We start from the raw sequence: 18726 nt of genomic DNA, 5'->3' as shown, positions 1-18726 counted from the left end.
CTCAACCTACTGCCAGGCTTGTGCAGCTGATGTTATCAGAGACCGTGACGTGGATTATATACTTGGTGTCGCATACAAGGATATTGATCTTGATGTCAATCCTTGTATTTTCCCTCGGTGTGGTCATTTATTTACCATGGAAAGCATGGATGCGCAAATGGACTTGCAGAAACATTACAAAGTTGACGCCGATGGCAAACCCATCGCCCTGCTTGTTTCATCGCGGCCATTCTCGATAGAAGATATAAAGACCTGTGGAATCTGCCGCGGCCACTTACGAGACATTGCCAGATATGGTCGACTAGTTCGGCGAGCTCTTCTGGATGAATCCACGAAGAAGCTCATTCTCCGTCTGAACCAAGAATTCGTCCCCCTTGCACAACAACTCACTCGAGAAAGCCGGAAGCTTCGAGAAGTCGATCTTCTAGAGATGGCCAGGTGGCCAAATATCGAGATCAAGGGCCAAAGCCAGGAACAACTGGAGGTGATGCAGCCTGTCATGAACAGCGCGAAGCCTCGGAGATGGAACAAGATGATTGAGCTGCGAGAGCGGATCATGGAATACGTTCGGGTTGTGAACCCTGAAGAACAGCCCTTTCAACGAGTTCGTGACATGGTGATCAATGCGCAGCAACGCAAAACGACCACAGCGGACTTCAAGTTCGGAGACGAAATCCTGCAAACTAAGGGATTGCTTCAAGGAGCGGCTCTAAGTATCCGACTTGATCTGGCTCTGCTGTCAGATTTTCTGGCGCTAGAAAAGTTAGCCATTTACAAAGAAGCACCGCTCAAAATTGACCTGAGAATTCTGCGGAATGATTGCCGTCGTCTTACCCATGAGGCTACCGCCAGCGAGCGGCGGGTACACCAGGTGGAAGGGTTTATTTTTGAAGCCGAGCTTTATGCCATGGAACGCGCGTACGTGTCCGAGGAGCTAGGCACAAGCCATCTACAGAATGGCCTTCTTTGCATTTCTAAGGCGCGAAAACTTTGCGAGGAATACTCCGGTCAAACAAGTGGACTGGCCAGCGAGATTGATAACGCCAAAAAGATGCTTCAAGGGGGTACATTCTATGCTGGGATCAGCAGCACGGAGCGCATGGCAATCATTTCAGTCATGGCTCAGGACTTTACGGGGACAGGACACTGGTACTATTGTCGCAATGGCCATCCGTTCACCATTGGAGAATGTGGAGGAGCTGTGGAGTTGGCCTCGTGCCCGGAATGCGGCGCTCAAATCGGAGGGCAAGAGCATTTGCCAGCGCCAGGAGTCGTTCGGGCGGAGGACTTTGACGTGGATTTGGTCCGGCTGACTCGTTAGGCGTTTTATTCATAATTTTCTTGTTATTTAAGTTTTTCTTTGATTTTTAAACAATTTGAAATAGGAAAGTGTGCAGAACAAGATCAGTTTGGAATATGAAAATCGTGTTCAGTGACGTTTCGGGGGGTGTCGACCCCATATGGTGTCACGGCATCTCATTAGCTTATCCTGCTCCAACTAACCTCCCTCTTCCTCTGCTCTAAACACCACAAATCAACCAACAACCAAACCTTCAATTCTCGTATGAATTGTTAAGCGTGGTGAAGAGCCCCTTGCAAGCTCGATCATTGCTCTAAAGGCGCAGCTGTTTACCGCCTGCTTTCATCCCTCAGCTCCCCCTCACTCCCTCCACCATGGCCAGCCCACCGCCTGTCCCGGAGGACCAAACCCGCCTCCTTGAGGAGGCATTGGGGGTGGTGAGGCAACAGTCGGCCATGATGCGCAAATGCTTAGAGACCCCTGGGAAGCTCATGGATGCGCTCAAGTGCGGGTGAGCTGTCCTCTCCTCGGCAGGCAGCCATGCCGGGCCGCCGCGCAATGAATTTATGTGCTAATCAACCCCCAATTTGGGGACTGCAGATCGACTCTAGTATCCGAATTGCGAACACCTAGCCTCGGTCCGAAGCAGTATTACGAACTCTACATGGCCGTTTTCGATGCGCTGCGACACCTATCCGTCTACCTGAAGGAGAATCACCCGGTGAACCACCTAGCGGACCTGTACGAGCTCGTCCAGTATGCCGGGAATATCGTTCCTCGCTTGTACCTCATGATCACCGTCGGGACTGTGTACATGTCAGTGGAGGATGCGCCGGTCAAGGAAATTATGAAGGATATGATGGAGATGAGCCGTGGTATTCAGCACCCGATTCGGGGTCTGTTTTTGCGATACTATCTCTCCGGTCAAGCACGGGACTACTTGCCTTCTGGGACTGGAGATGGACCGGAGGGAAATCTGCAGGATTCGATCAATTTCGTTTTGACCAATTTCGTGGAAATGAACAAGCTCTGGGTGCGGCTTCAGCACCAGGGCCCATCACGAGAGCGAGAACGACGGATACAAGAGAGACGTGAGCTTGAGCTACTCGTGGGTAGCAACGTTGTTCGTCTGAGTCAGTTGGTGGATCTCGAGGCATACCAGTCTGGTATCCTGCAAGCACTTCTGGAACAGGTGGTGCAGTGTCGCGATGTTCTAGCGCAGGAATATCTCCTAGAAGGTAGGTTATCTGTACGGTATGACTCAAATAGATCAATTGCTAACTTGCGCGACAGTGATCACCAAGGTCTTCCCAGATGAATTCCACCTCCACACCCTGGACCTCCTTTTGTCCGCTATCGCCCGACTGAACCCATACGTCGATCTCAAGAAAATTGTCATTGGGTTAATGGACCGTCTTTCCACATACGCGGCGAAGGAAGGAGAGACAGAATCAGCTGAGCCGGACTCAGAAGCTCGGAAACAGAGCGAAGAGGACGCGGTCGCTCGATTATTGGAGAAGCTGGAACTTGACAAGGAGACGAAAAAGCAAGAATCAAGCGAGACTGCCAAGGGCAAGGCACCTCAAGAGAATGGGACTGAGGTGCCAAGCAGCAGCGAGGAGCCGAAGACTACAGAGCCTACTAGCGAGAAAGACACGAAGCCTAGCCTTCCTGCGGAGGTCAAGCTTTATGACATCTTCTATGATCAGGTTGTCAACTTGATCAAGACCCGTGCATTGCCAATCCAAGATACCATGGCTCTTCTAGTATCGCTTGTCAATCTTGCATTGAACATTTACCCCGATCGGTTGGAATATGTTGATCAGGTCTTGGATTTTGCGGCCCAAAAGACAGCCGAATACACTGACCACGCTGATCTGCACTCAGCACCGACACAGCAACAGATCCTGCAACTTCTTAACGCCCCCATCCGTTCTTATGTCTCGATTTTTACTGCCCTAGCTTTGCCACACTATCTGCCACTCCTGACATCGCAGTCGTATCCCACTCGGAGATCTATTGCAGGTGAGATTATCAAGAGTCTGCTCAAAAACAAGATTGTCATTTCGAGCCCAGAGAACCTTGACCGAGTTTTACAAACCGCAAGAGTTTTGATCAAGGAGGGTATCCAACAAACTGTTGGATACCCGGGAGTGCAAAATCAGCGCCGTGGAGGAGAAACGGATGAGACAGTTGAGGAGCAAGGGTGGCTCGCAAGATTGGTGCATTTGATTCAGGGGCCAGACAATGATACTCAGCTTAAGGTATGGATCTTCAGTCTGAGATTTGATGATACTGAACTAACTTCATATATAGCTCCTTCAGGCAACGCGCAAGGCCTATGCGGATGGAAATGAGCGCATCCGTTACACCACCCCTGCTATTGTGACAGCTTCGATTCGCCTAGCTCGGAAGTTGAAGTCCCGCGAGCACTACGATGACAACTGGCAGTCGCAATCATCCGCTCTATACCGCTTCCTGCATCAATGCGTAAACAACCTGTACCAGCGGGTGAATCCAGGCTGCGTCGACTTGGCGCTGCGGTTGTTTGTAATGTGCGGTGAGGTCGCAGACCAGACTGGCTTTGAAGAAGTTAGCTACGAGTTCTTCGCGCAAGCATTTACCATCTACGAAGATTCTATTAGCGACTCTCGTGCCCAATTTCAGGCAGTCTGCATCATATCTGGGGCCCTACACGGTGCACGCGGCTTCTCCAAGGAGAACTACGATACCTTGATTACCAAAGCCGCACTCCATGGCAGCAAGCTTCTCAAGAAGCCAGATCAGTGCCGCGCAGTTTACCTTGCAAGTCACCTATGGTGGGTTGTTGAGAACCCGCAGCGCGGGGAGGAGGATCCCAAGAATGTAAGTGCATATAACACCCTGCTTTCTCAATTTCTATACTCACAATAACAACAGCTCTACCGCGATGGGAAAAGAGTTCTGGAGTGCCTCCAGCGAGCTCTTCGTGTTGCCGACGCCTGCATGGATACAGCCGTTTCTGTCGAGCTTTTCGTCGAGATCCTCAATCGTTATGTCTATTACTTCGACCAGCAAAACGAGACGGTCACCACCAAGTACCTGAATGGACTTATTGAGCTCATCCACTCGAATCTATCGAACACCGAGGATGAGCCCAACCCCAACCTCGATGGCCCCAAGCGTCATTTCGAACGTACGCTCGAGTACATCCGGACCCGAGACTACGAAGGCGTTGTTACCGAGAAGCAGTAGATTCAAGTGCGGATCTTCGATGTTAATTGGAACTGGGCCAAGGCTCTTAGCTTTTGCCAGATTTGGGTTGTTTTGGTTGTACGAGATGCGACATGTGCATTGTGGATTTTTTTACCCCCGAGGCCTCAACCACCCTTGAGGCCATTTCTCTTTTTATCCTATCTCCTTTTTACCTCTTGCTTTCTGGAAGCCAGCCCCTGCCCGTGATGCTTATTTCCTTTCGTTTTGAGTATATACAAATGTACCATTGTCATACCACACCTTACCTACTTTCGAGCACCTCTTCATTCTCAATCGATAGCGGATTACTTTGCAATTACCACGGGGTAGTTCTGCCAGCGCACGTTTGTTTGGCAAGAACATGATTTTGAAAGTCCTTAGGTGGAAAGACATCATTGTATCACCCTGAGAGGACTTCAAAGCGAGTACCCACTACCTCTAGAGCTTGGAATAATTATTTAGAGATGAATACCCACAGGCTTGTAGGAAACAAAGATATTCATTTACACAAAAGTCTATCCAAAACCTTAATTTCACCCCGGGAAGATACATATAATGTTGACTGTACTTAGTCAGCTCGGCCTGTAGTTAGTAAACTAGCACTTCATTCGATACTACAATCTTGGAAAAGAAACTACAAGATCAGCCTCAATGGCTAGAAACAGATGGACGAAGAAACCTTCAATCATGCAATTGCGTCAAGGACGATGACGGAGAGGGAGATTGTCCCAAGCTCCTCGGATATCGCTGCATAATGCAGAAAGGCAAATAACAATACCAATACCGTACACAAAAAAAACCCAGCCCCAGATTCAAGTCCGGTAGACTCGACCGCAAAGTAGATAAAGAGAAACCCAATCAGCAGAAACCCATGTTCGAAATAAAACACTTGAGGAGTGGATGTGTGACGTTAATCCGTGACGCTTCAATTCAGGAAAAAAAAAAACACAAATCGGATAAGAGATAGAAAAGATGGACATTCAGGAGTCATTCCCATAAGACGCGTGTAGAGATGTGGATAGAAAGATGAATTTCATGCCACCGGGAGCTCATATTCATAAGGGGTGAAGAAGGTTAAGGAGGCTAGGTTCCGCCAAACAATCCGGCAGGTGGGGGATATGGTCGGAGCACGGTGTTAAATTGGCCAGCTGGGTGGCTATTTCCAGGAACTGGGCTACCGATATCACCTGGGACAATGCTGCCGCGGTGACCAGACGCGCTGTTGGTATCCGGCTCGAACTTGACGTGCTGGCCGTTCGCATCTTCCTTGATAGAGAATGATCCGCCGCCGTTCTGAGTGTTACCTTCAGTGTCGCAGATCTCCAGCATCTCGTCCAACTTGATGGTGGGCTCGTTGGGGGGGCGCAGAAGCTCTACTTGGATAAGCACCAGATTGACGTTGTGGTAACCTCCAGAACCGGGCCTGGGGCTGTGCGTGTTGAGTGTCTTGCAGGCCTGGATCACCAAAAGACGAATAAGAACAGGTCGAGAGGTGTGCGAACGATGGTGCGTGTTGGGGGGTGCGAAGATGTTATGTTTCAGCTGTGGCGGCCAGCCGCTCCCATTACCGGCTGCTGTCGCTCCCCAAGTTGACGAGCCCGGGAAAGCAGGACTTCCGAAAGTCGAACCCCATCCGGTGGGGCCAACGCCAAAATTGGTGGTTTTGGATCCCAGAGGTTCAGTGAAGAATGATGCCCCTTGAAAGCTAGCTCGTGATGGGAGAGGGAACTGCCCTGGCAAACTGGGACCAGGCAATGACTGAGACAGATTGGACGAATAGTGAGCATCTGTATCATCAAGTAGCGCGCTGCTGCCCAATTGAGTGCTCAGTTTGTCCACTTGATGACCATTCTCTTGTGCACCACTAGACGGTCGCTTGATAGGACTAGGTCGAGACCACTGGCCACCCGACTCCAGCGGAGATCGTTCGAACGATCCCGATTGCTGTCTTGAGTGGGACCCCGGTTGGTGGAATGCACCAGGCATTCCGTGTCCAGCAAAGGGAAGGCCGTGTCCAGGATCTGGGAATCCTCTTCCAGAGGGCATTGGACGTACTCCGTTAATTCCGGGGGGCGCAGCGATGCCACCCGGCCCAGCGAAAGCGCGGAGCGGGTTTATCATCGCTGAGTTAGGAGAGTACATGTGATAGTCGGGAGGTCCGAGAGGCCGGCCACTCATACCTGGCAAGCCTGGTGGGTTTGAAGGTAGCCCGCCGAAGCCTGGGAAACCAGGAGGGTGGGTTCTGCCTAAGGGTGATAAAGGAGCGGAAGGTTGAGGATGGTGCAAAGGGGGTTGGTGGTGGTGGCCCGGTCTACTACCAATAGCCCCAGAGTGAGACTGCGTCATAGAGCGTGGAGAGATGGAAGGTTGCGGAAAGATCTCCGAGGAGGATGGCTGAGAGTGAGGAGAAGAGGTGTGAGATCCCTGCTGTGAAGTCTGTCGTGGTCTCGCCGGTGTCGAAACTTTAGGAGCGGCGGGAGTGTAGTTGGGGGATTGGAGGGAGCTAGAAACGGGCTGCGATGAAAGGTTCGTCGGCATGGTGATACTTGTCCCTGGATGGGGAGCAGGTTTTGCTTGGATATCCCGTTTCCCGGAACGTTCTCTAGCATCATGCTCGGCCTTAGCTGCGGCCTCACGATCCCGCTTTGCCTGCTCCTCGCGCTGCTCCTCTTTCAACTTCTTCTCACGGGCTTCACGCTCTTCCTTCTCCTTGCGCTTACTTTCCTCGCGCCTTTTCTTCTCCTCCTTCTGCTCTCGTTGCTTGCGTTCTGCCTCCGCTTGCCGCTCCCTCTCTTCTTTGAGACGCCGTTGCTTCTCTGCTTCCTTGCGCGCACGTTCCTCTTCTTGAGCCTTGCGTTCAGCCTCTCGCTTTAATCGCTGTTCTTCACGCCTCAACCGTTGTTCCTCGAGCTTTTTCTCCTGGGCAGCCTTCATTGCGGCTTCTTCAGCCGCTTTCTCGGCGTCCCGACGAGCTTTCTCTTCTTCTTTGGCCTGCTTCTGTAATCGCTTCTTATCCTTCTTCTTCAATGCTTCCCGGGCCTTCTTCGCATTGCGCTGCTCATTCCGCGTCTCCTCTTCTAGGAGCTCCTCAATGAGCTGTTTCTGGCGTTGTTCTGCAACTTTCTCTCGATATGCGGTCATGACACGTTGTTCAAACATGCGAGCGGCAAATATTTGGAACATCCGGCGGCCTTCTTGCATGCGCTGTTCTTCGGTCATAGCATCCTTAATCTGTCAATATAAGTCATTCAAGAAGATAGTGTCACATACCATCTCGTCTTCATCAAACTCTTCCTCTTCCTGGCTGTCATAATCTTCGTCCTCTTCGTCGTCATAATCGTCATCATCGAGGGGCCCGTGATTATGACCAGCATGGAATGACTGGTGGGCGGCAGCGATGTTGTACTGTGTGTCTTCTTCTCGTTGCATTCGACGCTCGGCTAGTTGCTCCATCATGTCAATGAAGTGCTTGCCATCGTTTTTGAGAAGATCGTCTGCCACAGTGAGGATACCATCTAACCAGGAACAGTCAGAAAACAACCAAACTTTGGATCAGTATATCAAAACGCACCTTTCACAGTCAAACTGTTTCCAAAAGCGAAAAAGTCTGCCCGAGCGGTGCGAGCTTCATCGTCTTCGAACTCATCATCACTGTACAGCTCATCATCCTCATCTTCTTCTTCTTCCTCGTCGTCGTCATAATCCTCTTCTAAATCGTCGTCTTCTTCATCCTCCTCTTCATCCTCAGGCAGCTCCTGAACTCGGCCCCTTGACGGGTGATATTGGCCGTGCGTGCGGGTATGCTGACCAGGAGATCGAAGAGGTGGTTGGTATAATCGAGGTGGAGGGATGATAGGTGCGCCTTCGTCAAATGAGCCTTGGTTATTGTTGGCGTATTGCTCCAGCTCCTCATAGTACGCATCATACAAGACCTCAAGCTCTTCCTCGATTGCGGTTCGCTTTCGGCCACAGACGGTACAGCTGCAGGAGTGTTTCTGCTGCTCTTTCATCTTCTTCAGGACGGCGTCTTTCTCTACTTTTACCAGCTGACGCCTCTCTTCTTCGCCCAATTCAAACCAGAATTTCCGAATATTTTCACGTTCCTCCAAAGAAGACTGGTTCCAGATACTGTTTTCCTTGCCGGACTTGGCAGGAAATCGAGAAAATGGCAGCGAGTGTGAATGTGGAGGGTGCGAAAAGCTAGCGGAAGGCGAGGAAAGAGGAGTTGAGCTGCCGTCGGCGAGAGTGCGGGAGTCGGATCGGCCTTTCTTATTCTTCTTTTTCTTTGTTTTCGAGCCTGCTGCGTCGTCATACTCGTTGGATACCGAATTCCTGCCCATGCCATGATGCGCTCCATTATGGTACATATCGTCCGATCCATGGTCAAGGTCTGCACTGTCGACTTCGTGGTCATTGGAATGTTGGTCATCGGCTGTCGAGTCCAGGTCCGCGGAGGTGTGCACGTCCGACGGGTCTGCGGCGAGGCGGGCCGCCTGTTTCTGTCGACGTTTCTGTTTCTTGCGATTCACAGGCGCTGGTGCAGGCATGTTCTCCGTGGTGGTATGGCTCAAAGGTCCCCGCGCATCGCTGTTTGTCGGTGGTGTCGGGTTAGCTGACACATGAGCCGCCATGGTGGACTTGAATGCAGCTGAGAGCAACGGTCCTCGGCAGAATTCTGCGTGAGTACAGCACAGGGTTAGCAGTCAGAGACCAAAGACAAAAGTTGGGGGGTGGGGGGGTTATGGGAAAACGGCCAGGACAAAAAGCGGAGACCGGTAGGGCGAAAGAACCAACAAAGCTCCGACCCAATCCATGCAGGGACTCACCAAAAGATACAAACCCCTTAGGGTGTCCACAAAGGTCCAGACGCAGTCCCTTTGTTGATCACGTCAGGAGGTCCGAGGGGGTAGGGAATGAGAGAGGTTGGCCGGGGCTCCAGATACTGGGTGGGAGGAGGGGGTGGTTCAAAGGCAGTGAACCCGCCGGCGCAGGACGTGATGGTGGAGCGGGCCGCGGGAGACTGGCGGACTCGCGGAGGAAAAGGTTTAGTAAGTATCAACCAGGGCCAGCAAACAAACGGAGCGGAACCCTGAGAGCACGGTACAGGAGGGGAGCGAGATCTATACCAATGATGATGGATGAGCGATGGGCTTTGCTGCGTTCTGGCTGGTTGTCGTGCCGCCGCAACAGGACAATTAGCCGCCGGAAGCGAGCTGCTGCCCGATTATTCAGGCACCAGGTCGTTTCATTCTCCGTTTTTACTGGGTTTTGCTATAATATTCTTAAATTGTACATACATTTCATCCTGGCTTTAAAGCTACGTTTAGAGCCAGAATTGATGCAAGATCTATGTTCGCGCGATAGGATGCCTTCATCTGACTGAGAGTCACACCGCCTGAAGAATAATGCCGGGATCGAATACAAGGCGGTGAGAGTGCCCACCAGTTGTCTTGCCTACGTATATGTAGCTAATACAGATGTTGTTGTTGCTACTCCACCTGGCGCAGTGAGACATAGCGCTAATGATAAAAATAACTTTCTTCAAATCACACTTTGCAAACAGAAAAGATCTCTACGGAGTGGCCGAAGATCCTAAGCAGATGTCATTCTACGGAGAAACTACCCTGTCTAGAATCCTAATTCCATAAGAAATTGCGTAGACCTCGAAACTCTCCTCCGGTGTGCCTTAAATCTCCGGATTGTTTCCTACAGCGTACACTAACCGCATTCCCGCTCTCCCCCCTTCATCTTATCAAACCGGCAACTCTCTTTTCGCTTACCTTCCAATACCTCTCGTTACTTTTTTTTTTTCTTTTTTTTTCTTTATTGTACCTTAGTATTTACTTGCTGCTCGGTGGACCAAAGCCTAAGGCTCGTGTTTGGTCCAATTCGTCAAACGCATCCCACTCCCCCAACAGACTACGCTTTAGCCCCGGCGCGACCGTCCTTGCGAACTCAAAAGTCACATCACTGGTTTTCCTTAGGCTGACCACGCTGCATCACTTCGCTATTGGGCGGGAATACGGTGTACGCGCAGGGCTGACCTCTCCTTACCCCTGCTTCTTTGTGTTGCGGCCTTCGTGGGCCTGACTCGACTATCTCGCACCTGTGATCGGGTCATCTCTCTCTATTTTCTTCCATCTTCTTGTCAAGCAGCGCTTGGGTAACTCCCTACCCCACCCGATCCATTGAAATATGGCGCAACAACAGGGCGATAATGTTATGCGGAGGTACGCGCGGCCAGTTTCTTCCTCTGCACTTTGTCATACCCCCTCCGGCCTAGATCGTACGAGACCCTTCCAACGTCTCCGCAGAGTGGCAATTCCATCCCGCGGATGACTGGAAAAGATCTTGCAAAATCTACAATTGAATTTCTGTACTGATACCGTCACAATGCTAACCTCAACTGACACTTCCAGAAAGCTTGTGATCATCGGAGATGGCGCGTGCGGGAAAACCAGTTTACTCAGCGTTTTCACACTCGGCTACTTCCCAACCGTAAGTCAACTCCATATGTTGCGTGGTAGAGAACATGAGCTAACTTCTGACAGCACTATGTTAGTTAACCCGATCAGCCGCCCTTATAATCCGACAACTCTGACTTGCTTCCTAGGTCCCCACCGTATTCGAAAACTACGTGACGGATTGCCGGGTCGATGGCCGTTCCGTACAATTGGCTCTTTGGGATACAGCTGGACAAGAAGATTATGAACGGTTGCGCCCATTAGCATACTCGAAGGCTCATGTCATCCTGATCGGGTTCGCTATGGACACACCAGACAGCTTGGAGAATGTGAAACACAAGGTACGTCAGGTCTGCTAGCAATATGGTTTGGCCGCTAACCTTTGATAGTGGATCGAGGAGGCGAACGAACGGTGTCCCGGTGTACCCATTATCCTAGTCGGCCTCAAGAAAGATCTGCGAGAAGACCCATTGGCTATCGAAGAAATGCGCAAAAAGTCCCTTAAATTCGTCACAACCAAAGAGGGCAACGACATTGGCACCAGCATCGGAGCCCGCAAATACCTCGAATGCTCCTCTCTGACCGGTGAGGGTGTCGACGATGTGTTTGAAGCAGCCACCCGAGCCGCGCTCTTGACCTTTGACAAGCGGAAAAGCTCCTGTTGCGTGGTGCTATAACGACATCAGAATGTGCGACATTGCAATTGCTTTCTCTGCCAGCGTTCGGTTTATTTACTCTCTCGACTTGGGAAAGCGATGAACTTGGTTCAAGCTCTAGTTTGCCGTTCAATCGACCTTCCGCTGTATCATGCATCATTGGCGTTTGGGAGGTTATAGTGCTCGCCTGGTCGATTGGCTTGGGCCATGCCTTTTATTTTGCCTTGGCTGTTTTGGCCGTGTCTATTCTCTCTCGGAGTACATTTGTTCTTTTTTTCCTTCACTTCATGTCTTTCCTTGACTGGCCGTTGCTTTGCCTCATTCTTCCGACTTTATGCACGTGCAACTCCGGATACCTCTCCCTGACTCTCTTTCGCAAATTCCCCAACGTGCATGGCGAACCCGCTCCTTTAACCTATCTCTGTAGTATTTCCTGTCACTCCCTCCTTTCATCCTATGTGTTACCTTTTTTTTTTTTCCGGGACTACATAATTAAACACTTGACCTCGGATTCTGTCTTGTAATTTACATTCAGGCACTACAAGCATCTAGTCGTAGGGCCCACCAAATTAATGAATCCATACCAATTGAGGGTTTTCCCAAGCCAAATACAAATTCTACGTCCGCCTTAGTATGTATTGGAAGAAAAGCAGCAAAAGAAATTCATGGGTCCTCGATTTAATCCCAATTGACCTTGACAAAGAAGATAAAATGCATATATAGTACATGGCGCCAATGATACAAGACAACCCAAGGCATATCAAGCAAGTGCCTCAAATCTCACCTAGTCAACATAACCAATGCTCAATAACAGGGTCTCACGTCTATTTCTTCGATGGCCGCTTCCACTCATGGTTCCACCCTTCAGCAGGGGGGTAGTCGGTCTGCATACGTCCGTACTCGATAGGGAACATATCATTGAAGATACCCTTCTTGTTCATCGATTTCCGGAACAGCCTGCCACCATCACCGGCACCAGTCCGCAGCTCCTCACACGCAGCCTGCATGCTCTGGTACTGACGCTGCAGCTCGAGTTCGTGGTTTTGACGCTGCTTCGCCTGGAAGAGTTGCCAGGTACGGTGGATAGTCCAGTGACGCAGGAAACGATTACGGGAGAAGCGGAGGGGACGTGGGGTGAGGGGGTGGTGGAGGAAGTAGCGAATAAGGGCTGGATAATGTTAGCATCGGAACTTGAGGGTGGCATGTGGTGTTCGCGGTTAGGCATTGCCGGCAATGGGTGGGACATACTGATTCGCTTGTCTGTTCCAGGGCGGCCTGCACGCTTGGCCATTGAGCTTGTCGATGAGAATGGGGCGGATTGCACGGCTGCGGTGACCGGGCCTGGTTGTGTTGCTCGTCGGGTCAGGGTCTCTTGGCAGGCACGGGTGACCGAAGGGCGCACAGGCGCCAGCGACATGGGAATCCGGAAGACATTCGCAAGGGAAGCGAGCGCTGGTGATAGAGACCGCATTGTGGTTGGGGTATATGGGGGTTGTAGAAGAGGATGTCGCGGTGCTGTTCAGGGCGAATAATTCCCTGACGGCAGAATCGTCGCCGCCTTTGATTAGCCGCGCGCTTAAATCAATATACCTGAATAGCAACTCTACGAGTACAAATCAATTAATTGCCTTTAATTTATTGTCAAATGGTAAAGGTTCAATCAGCAAACATCCATGTTTCATGAAATCAGGCTTTTTCCCCTTGGTCATGTTAAATATGCTCCTGATGTTACATACAATGATCAAAATGCATAGTCCGTTTGAGAAGATCCGAGAAGAGTGGCAATATATCAGATAAGAATATGAATCGTAATGTGCAGCGGTATCTTGAGAGTCGTGAGAGGCATCAAATGTCAAAGCGACATGCGTGTAAAGAGTACACCCCGCCAAAATCATTAAGCAAAAGCCCCGTAAAATAACGCCGTAGGATGCAAAAGAGAGGAAACAAGTACCGAGGCTTAATGAAGCAGATTCACATCGGTTTTACCGCTTCGCTGTCCCTTTTTTGGCCTTTGACCGCTCGTAATTTAAAACCTTGCGTCGCCGATGTGTCTGTGCCAGCTTCCACCGGCAGTAAAGAACAAGTGCATCTTTCAGCAGCACAAACATACAGCCACCGACGACACTACGGCCCCAACGAGTCTGGAGAAGTCCGGGACGGCTACGCTCCAAGACCGAAGATGGTGTGGTCCAAGATTTGGGAAGGACGTATTTTAGAAGACCACCCACGGATGCGGAGATAGCCGGGAACACGAGAGCTCCGAGAACAATGTCGGTGAGATTTCCGGTGTCGTGGATGATTTCATTTTGACGTCGACCGAGGTCCATCCCCTGTCCGTTATTCTGGTCCGCGGCCTGGCCTTGGGCTTGTCCATCCTGGGCGCCTGTGTCAGCGCCATCGTTGTTATCGGCAGCGGGAAGAGCTGGAGCACCGACAAGCTCGTCGTCATTGCCCATCCCTACCTGTAACTCGAGGTCAATCTCCATGAGAATTTGACCATTGACATTGTCGCCAAATCGATTCAGTCCCTCCGCTTGGTCCTGCTGCTGTGCATCATCCAGAATCTCTTCGGCTGCACGAGGTTGTACCTCTGCGATCCATTTTCGCTCCAGTGCACCGAAAATGCGATCGTAAAGTGCACCATAGAAGCTTTTCACATATGGCAGAGCGGCGAAAGTCATCGCCGGAGTAGGTGGCCAAAGATCAAGGTCAGGCTCTTGGCCCGGGCTGTGCGCAGCGAAGAATAACACGGGAATCGCCGGAAGGAGGCCCTCGGCGTAACGAGTGCGAGAAAAAATTAGAACGAGGGGAATGAGGGGTAGGCCGAGATTCATTCCAGGGTTCCACGGGCCATCCAGACTATCCTCGAAGATCTGCCTGGCCTCTTCCGAGCCGAATACAAGATGCATCGAGTATGCACCATGTGCGCAACAGCCTGCCCACACTGTACCCGCCACCGTGAAAACCATCCCAGGAAGGACGAGCCGTCCCGCCACTTTTTCCATCGTACGCAAGGCATCGACAATGTAGCTTCGTGGCCGAGTAACGACAATCTCAGATTTACACTGAGGGCACTGCATTTTAGCATCACCATTTCGTCTGCGCGAGCGAGGATTCTCAAGATCTGCAAGCCAATCAAGCAGACAAGCCTCATGCGCTGTCAAAGCACATGGACATGGAGATCGCCATTCCAGATTCAGCGGTGAGTCCTCTGTCTCATCGGTATAGCATATCCAACACTTGCGGGGTTCCTCGATATCCGGGTGTCGTCCGATGGCCTTGTCGGTGACCTGAGTCGCATTTTCGAGGGCGCCTGGAGTGGAAGCGCCTTTGTTCAAGAATACGGTTTCAGTGTCCTCAGTCGAGTCGGCCTGGGATGAGGCACCCTCGAATGTGGTTGTATCCTCGCTATTGGAAGCAACACCATCGGATGATCTGGTCCTCCCAGCGGCAGTATAACTTGGGAGTGACGCCATGGTGAAAGGAAGGGTCAAAAGGCGCAGTAAAAAAGTAAAGGATTAGAGTGCCGAACTCGAGTTCAAAGAAATGTGGGTCAGCATCTTCCGAGTAGATTCAAGAATGGGGAGATGACGACGTCGAAACCCGCTGGAAGAGAGTAGCTCCGCACCAAGGTGGAGAGTCTGCCTTAAAGAGCATCTCGGCTGTGACTCGCGGCTGTCAATGTCCGGTCACGTGAGTGGTCACGTCAGAATCGCCGAGGCGAACGTGCTCTTGCTTTGTGCCCGCAATCAGCGCGATCTCCCGAAAGTTTGCGACCAGTGGTGGAGCAGGTATGCCTGGAAAATGAGCAGGGATGACCGTTATCGCTGTTTGTAGCCTTTTTGGTCTATTTATACAATCATTTCCGGAAAGCTAGTGGACTAGAGCAAATTAGTGACTCGGAAATCCGCTTTATCAATCGGCATTACATGACTTGTCAAAATAAGTTGACCGGAGCGGCGTAGCAGTAGGCGATCGTTATCTCAATTCATTTAGGACAATTCCCAAAATGAGACATTCATCACGCTATTCCCGCTAGGAACAGGTCTAGTGTCTGGCAGGTCATGAATTCAGGCACTAAACCTTCCATACCCCTATTTTGACAAATAGCTCACTCGTACAAAAACGCTTAACTTTTCACCCTTTCCCTAGGTAGCTAAGGGTACTTGTTCACACATCCTTTCCCGAACCAAGCGTTTAAGGGTCCAAGTGGATCTTGGCGATCCGGAGCTAGGACCGAACATTACGGGAACCGTATCAGATACGTGGAAGCACCGTGCGTAATCATGTCAATAATTTAAACTTTCATAGCTTGCAACCATCATGGCTATTGAAACCGACACGACTGGTTCTCAGCTCAGATGCATCAGATCGCGTCAAGTAGTGGTGCTGGTGTAAATGTTGGTGTGTCAGAATTCTCCTGGTCTCTATTTTTTTTTTTTAAAAAAAATTTTCTGACGCTTTCGTTTTCTTCATCACCAAATGTAAATGAAAATGAATTAAACAGGGAAGATTGGATTGGTCTACAAGGGACTTATATGCTTGAGCCGGACGTCAGCAGAACATATGCTATGATGGTCAACAAAGCAAACACCCACGGTCCACACGTCAAGGTCATGTGTTGAGTTTGCATTAGATTTTTCGTTTGTCAGTCACGATATCTTCAAATGAGGAGTTGCGATTCTTGAGTATTATCCCCGACCCCCCCCCTTTTCTCGAGTTCCAACCCTTGTGATCGAAAAAAAGAAAAACAAATGGGATCGTGTTATGTATCCGGAGGGGTGTAAACTTTTCCTTAGGATCACAATAGGACGCATAAGTACTCATGTAGGAAGGTTGGACTTTGGAGGTTCTTTGCTCGTCCCAAAATCGACAGTGCGGAGAATACGGCCATCGCGCTCGTATCTACACGTTTTGTAAGCCTTTTCACTCCCATATCCGGTGCTCCCGTAGCTGTTAGGGCAATATCCTTCAGAAGAAAAAGGCCCCATCTATATCAGTTTTTATTCTATAGTGAGAATTAGCCAGTCAGCTGGGATGGCAGAGTGACGTCCAGCGCAACAATAAATAGAGACCCCGTCAATTCCCGGCCTACGACGTACAGTACAACAACCTTGGAAGGTAGGAAGGCTGTTTGCCCAGGAAAGATCCTATCAATTTCAATGGCTATGTGGACTGGATTTAGATTGCTTACTTTCCTTTAAAATAATTAGAGCCTCATTTCTCATTCGGTTGTGCAGCATGTTGCTTTCGCCAAGCTTGTCTCATTGCTCGTCTCTTCGTGAATGCACCGAAGAATAGGAAATGTAATCCTATGTCTGCGATATTGATCCGAGTTGTACAATCTGCCAAGCAGACCAACTGCATATCTAAACAGGAACAATAATAGAATTCAGCGGGGCAAAGGTGAAATTTATGTCTTGGCAAGATATGACATCGGGATACGTCATCGCAACGGCGGTGACAAGCATCACATCATGTTCCTAGTGAGACTGAGAAACTTGATTTTTTAAAGTACAACTGAAAACAACATTCAAATTTAAATATTCTCAATCCATAGATTCTTTTTACACATCGTGACTTCAGAACTATTCAAACTTCTCCACCTTCCTCGTCGACGTACCACTCAAAATGAGCTCCTTCTTACGACTCTCATCGCGAATTCGGACGCCTGTTTCCTCTGCCTACCTCGGTCGCCCCTTGACCAGCCTCCCTGGGCAACGATGCTACGTTCATAGCACCCCCAATCAATTTGACAAGGCCAATGAGCATGACCTGGAAGAAGACTGCGACCGTGGCAACACTCCAAACCACCCAATCCCCTCCAACAAAGCGCACCCCACTCTTCGAGATGGCAGGCAGTCCAACCTAGCCGATATGGAAGGCAAAAAGCATGAGGAACTCCCGGAGGATGTGAGAAAACACAATGAGGAAATGGAAAACCGATATGACAAACCTTACAACCATATCGCGGACGAGGGCCCTGTTGAGAAAGCATTTGAAGCAAAGAAAGAAAAGAAATGAAGTGCTTGTGAGCTTGATCTGATCTGGAGAATGGATTTTGGGCCGTATGAACCGTCATACTTTTAAATATGTACAATAGTCTTTGCATTTCGTATGTCTTCAGATAAAGAGAGCTATGGTTTGTTATCTGCTCATACTCGAGTGTTTTCCTTTGGCACTGAAACTATACGTAAAAGCTAGATATACATAAATATATGAGGGAGCTATTATTTAGAGGTCGTCAAAAGGTGAATAATTCAGTACTGGGAACCTTTATTTAAGACCATCTCAACCATGATGCTAGGGTAAGGAGTGTATAAATGGTCTTTGAATTATTGCATGTGATGAGTTTGACCACTTTAGTTAAGCGCTTCAATACGTTCTGGAAGCTCCGCATACTTAATGGCAACTGTCCTAGATATTTCAGCTCGAGGCTACACACAGCTTTCCATAGACCCCCATAGTATTGCCATAATTGCCCTAGATATACATTACAAGCTTCACCGCATTCGACACCCATATGGCATGAACGACGATCAGAGTCATTCTTTTCCAGGGAAGTAGTCACTGTGATTATAAAACCCACCTCTTTTATCATCCACATAAAAAGGCCGTCCTCCTAAGGACGTTCCATGGCCCCTCTCCAGGAACAAATCTCAACTCGAATGACCGCAACGCGACATCAATCTCCAAGTCTCGTACAGACAGAATTTAGCATACTCCCAGGGCCTTCGTATTGGGATACCATACTTGCGGACCTTTTCCGCGGGGCCAAACCCTTTGTAAAAGGTCCATCAAGTGCAAGCTTGACATGATGATGCTAATCCTACAAGCTAAATGAAATGAGGAGAAGGTAACTTTGTGACAAACATGTCAGAGACACATGGCATGACTCATCTGAATGTGTTAAGGCAGCTGGCTACGTATATTACCCAGATTGTAAGCTCTGTGTATGAGCTACTAAATTTCAAGGAAGAGATGCAACAGATAGTGCAGAGCTTCGTACTGTGCTTCGGGATTGCCACCCTCGACATGACTAGAGCTCCAAGTTTGCTTACAATTCTCGCTA

The 18726-nt window shown here is 49.8% G+C and overlaps 7 protein-coding genes across 7 annotated transcripts; 4 read left to right on the top strand and 3 right to left on the bottom strand.

The window, feature by feature from the left end:
* Window positions 1-136: 136 nt before the first annotated feature.
* Window positions 137-1321, top strand: N7484_006225 (uncharacterized protein; the record flags this gene model as incomplete). Its single annotated transcript, XM_057116643.1, has 1 exon — window positions 137-1321. One exon carries the CDS (start codon window positions 137-139, stop codon window positions 1319-1321), a length of 1185 nt encoding a protein of 394 aa, XP_056972526.1.
* A 353-nt stretch (window positions 1322-1674) lies between these two features.
* N7484_006224 (vacuolar protein sorting-associated protein 35) lies at window positions 1675-4534 on the top strand (the record flags this gene model as incomplete). Its single annotated transcript, XM_057116642.1, has 5 exons — window positions 1675-1811; window positions 1901-2538; window positions 2594-3564; window positions 3617-4165; window positions 4220-4534. The coding sequence occupies 5 exons, from the start codon at window positions 1675-1677 to the stop codon at window positions 4532-4534; spliced, it is 2610 nt and encodes an 869-aa protein (XP_056972525.1).
* A 1083-nt stretch (window positions 4535-5617) lies between these two features.
* On the bottom strand, window positions 5618-9165 carry N7484_006223 (uncharacterized protein; the record flags this gene model as incomplete). The annotated part of the gene is made up of 3 exons (XM_057116641.1): window positions 5618-7765; window positions 7805-8049; window positions 8106-9165. The coding sequence occupies 3 exons, from the start codon at window positions 9163-9165 to the stop codon at window positions 5618-5620; spliced, it is 3453 nt and encodes a 1150-aa protein (XP_056972524.1).
* Window positions 9166-10729: 1564 nt separating this feature from the next.
* rho2 (uncharacterized protein) lies at window positions 10730-11675 on the top strand (the record flags this gene model as incomplete). Its single annotated transcript, XM_057116640.1, has 5 exons — window positions 10730-10764; window positions 10954-11032; window positions 11086-11091; window positions 11148-11339; window positions 11388-11675. 5 exons carry the CDS (start codon window positions 10730-10732, stop codon window positions 11673-11675), a joined length of 600 nt encoding a protein of 199 aa, XP_056972523.1.
* An 803-nt stretch (window positions 11676-12478) lies between these two features.
* On the bottom strand, window positions 12479-13125 carry N7484_006221 (mitochondrial 54S ribosomal protein mL40; the record flags this gene model as incomplete). The annotated part of the gene is made up of 2 exons (XM_057116639.1): window positions 12479-12822; window positions 12903-13125. The coding sequence occupies 2 exons, from the start codon at window positions 13123-13125 to the stop codon at window positions 12479-12481; spliced, it is 567 nt and encodes a 188-aa protein (XP_056972522.1).
* A 511-nt stretch (window positions 13126-13636) lies between these two features.
* On the bottom strand, window positions 13637-15130 carry N7484_006220 (RING finger domain protein; the record flags this gene model as incomplete). The annotated part of the gene is made up of 1 exon (XM_057116638.1): window positions 13637-15130. One exon carries the CDS (start codon window positions 15128-15130, stop codon window positions 13637-13639), a length of 1494 nt encoding a protein of 497 aa, XP_056972521.1.
* A 2155-nt stretch (window positions 15131-17285) lies between these two features.
* N7484_006219 (uncharacterized protein) lies at window positions 17286-17678 on the top strand (the record flags this gene model as incomplete). The annotated part of the gene is made up of 1 exon (XM_057116637.1): window positions 17286-17678. One exon carries the CDS (start codon window positions 17286-17288, stop codon window positions 17676-17678), a length of 393 nt encoding a protein of 130 aa, XP_056972520.1.
* Window positions 17679-18726: the final 1048 nt, after the last annotated feature.

Source organism: Penicillium longicatenatum, assembly GCF_028827895.1.
Source record: "Penicillium longicatenatum strain IBT 33135 chromosome Unknown contig_3_segment0_segment0, whole genome shotgun sequence".
NCBI lineage: Eukaryota > Fungi > Ascomycota > Eurotiomycetes > Eurotiales > Aspergillaceae > Penicillium > Penicillium longicatenatum.
The sequence above is the reverse complement of the archived record's forward strand: the minus strand, read 5'-3'. Positions and strand labels throughout refer to the sequence as shown.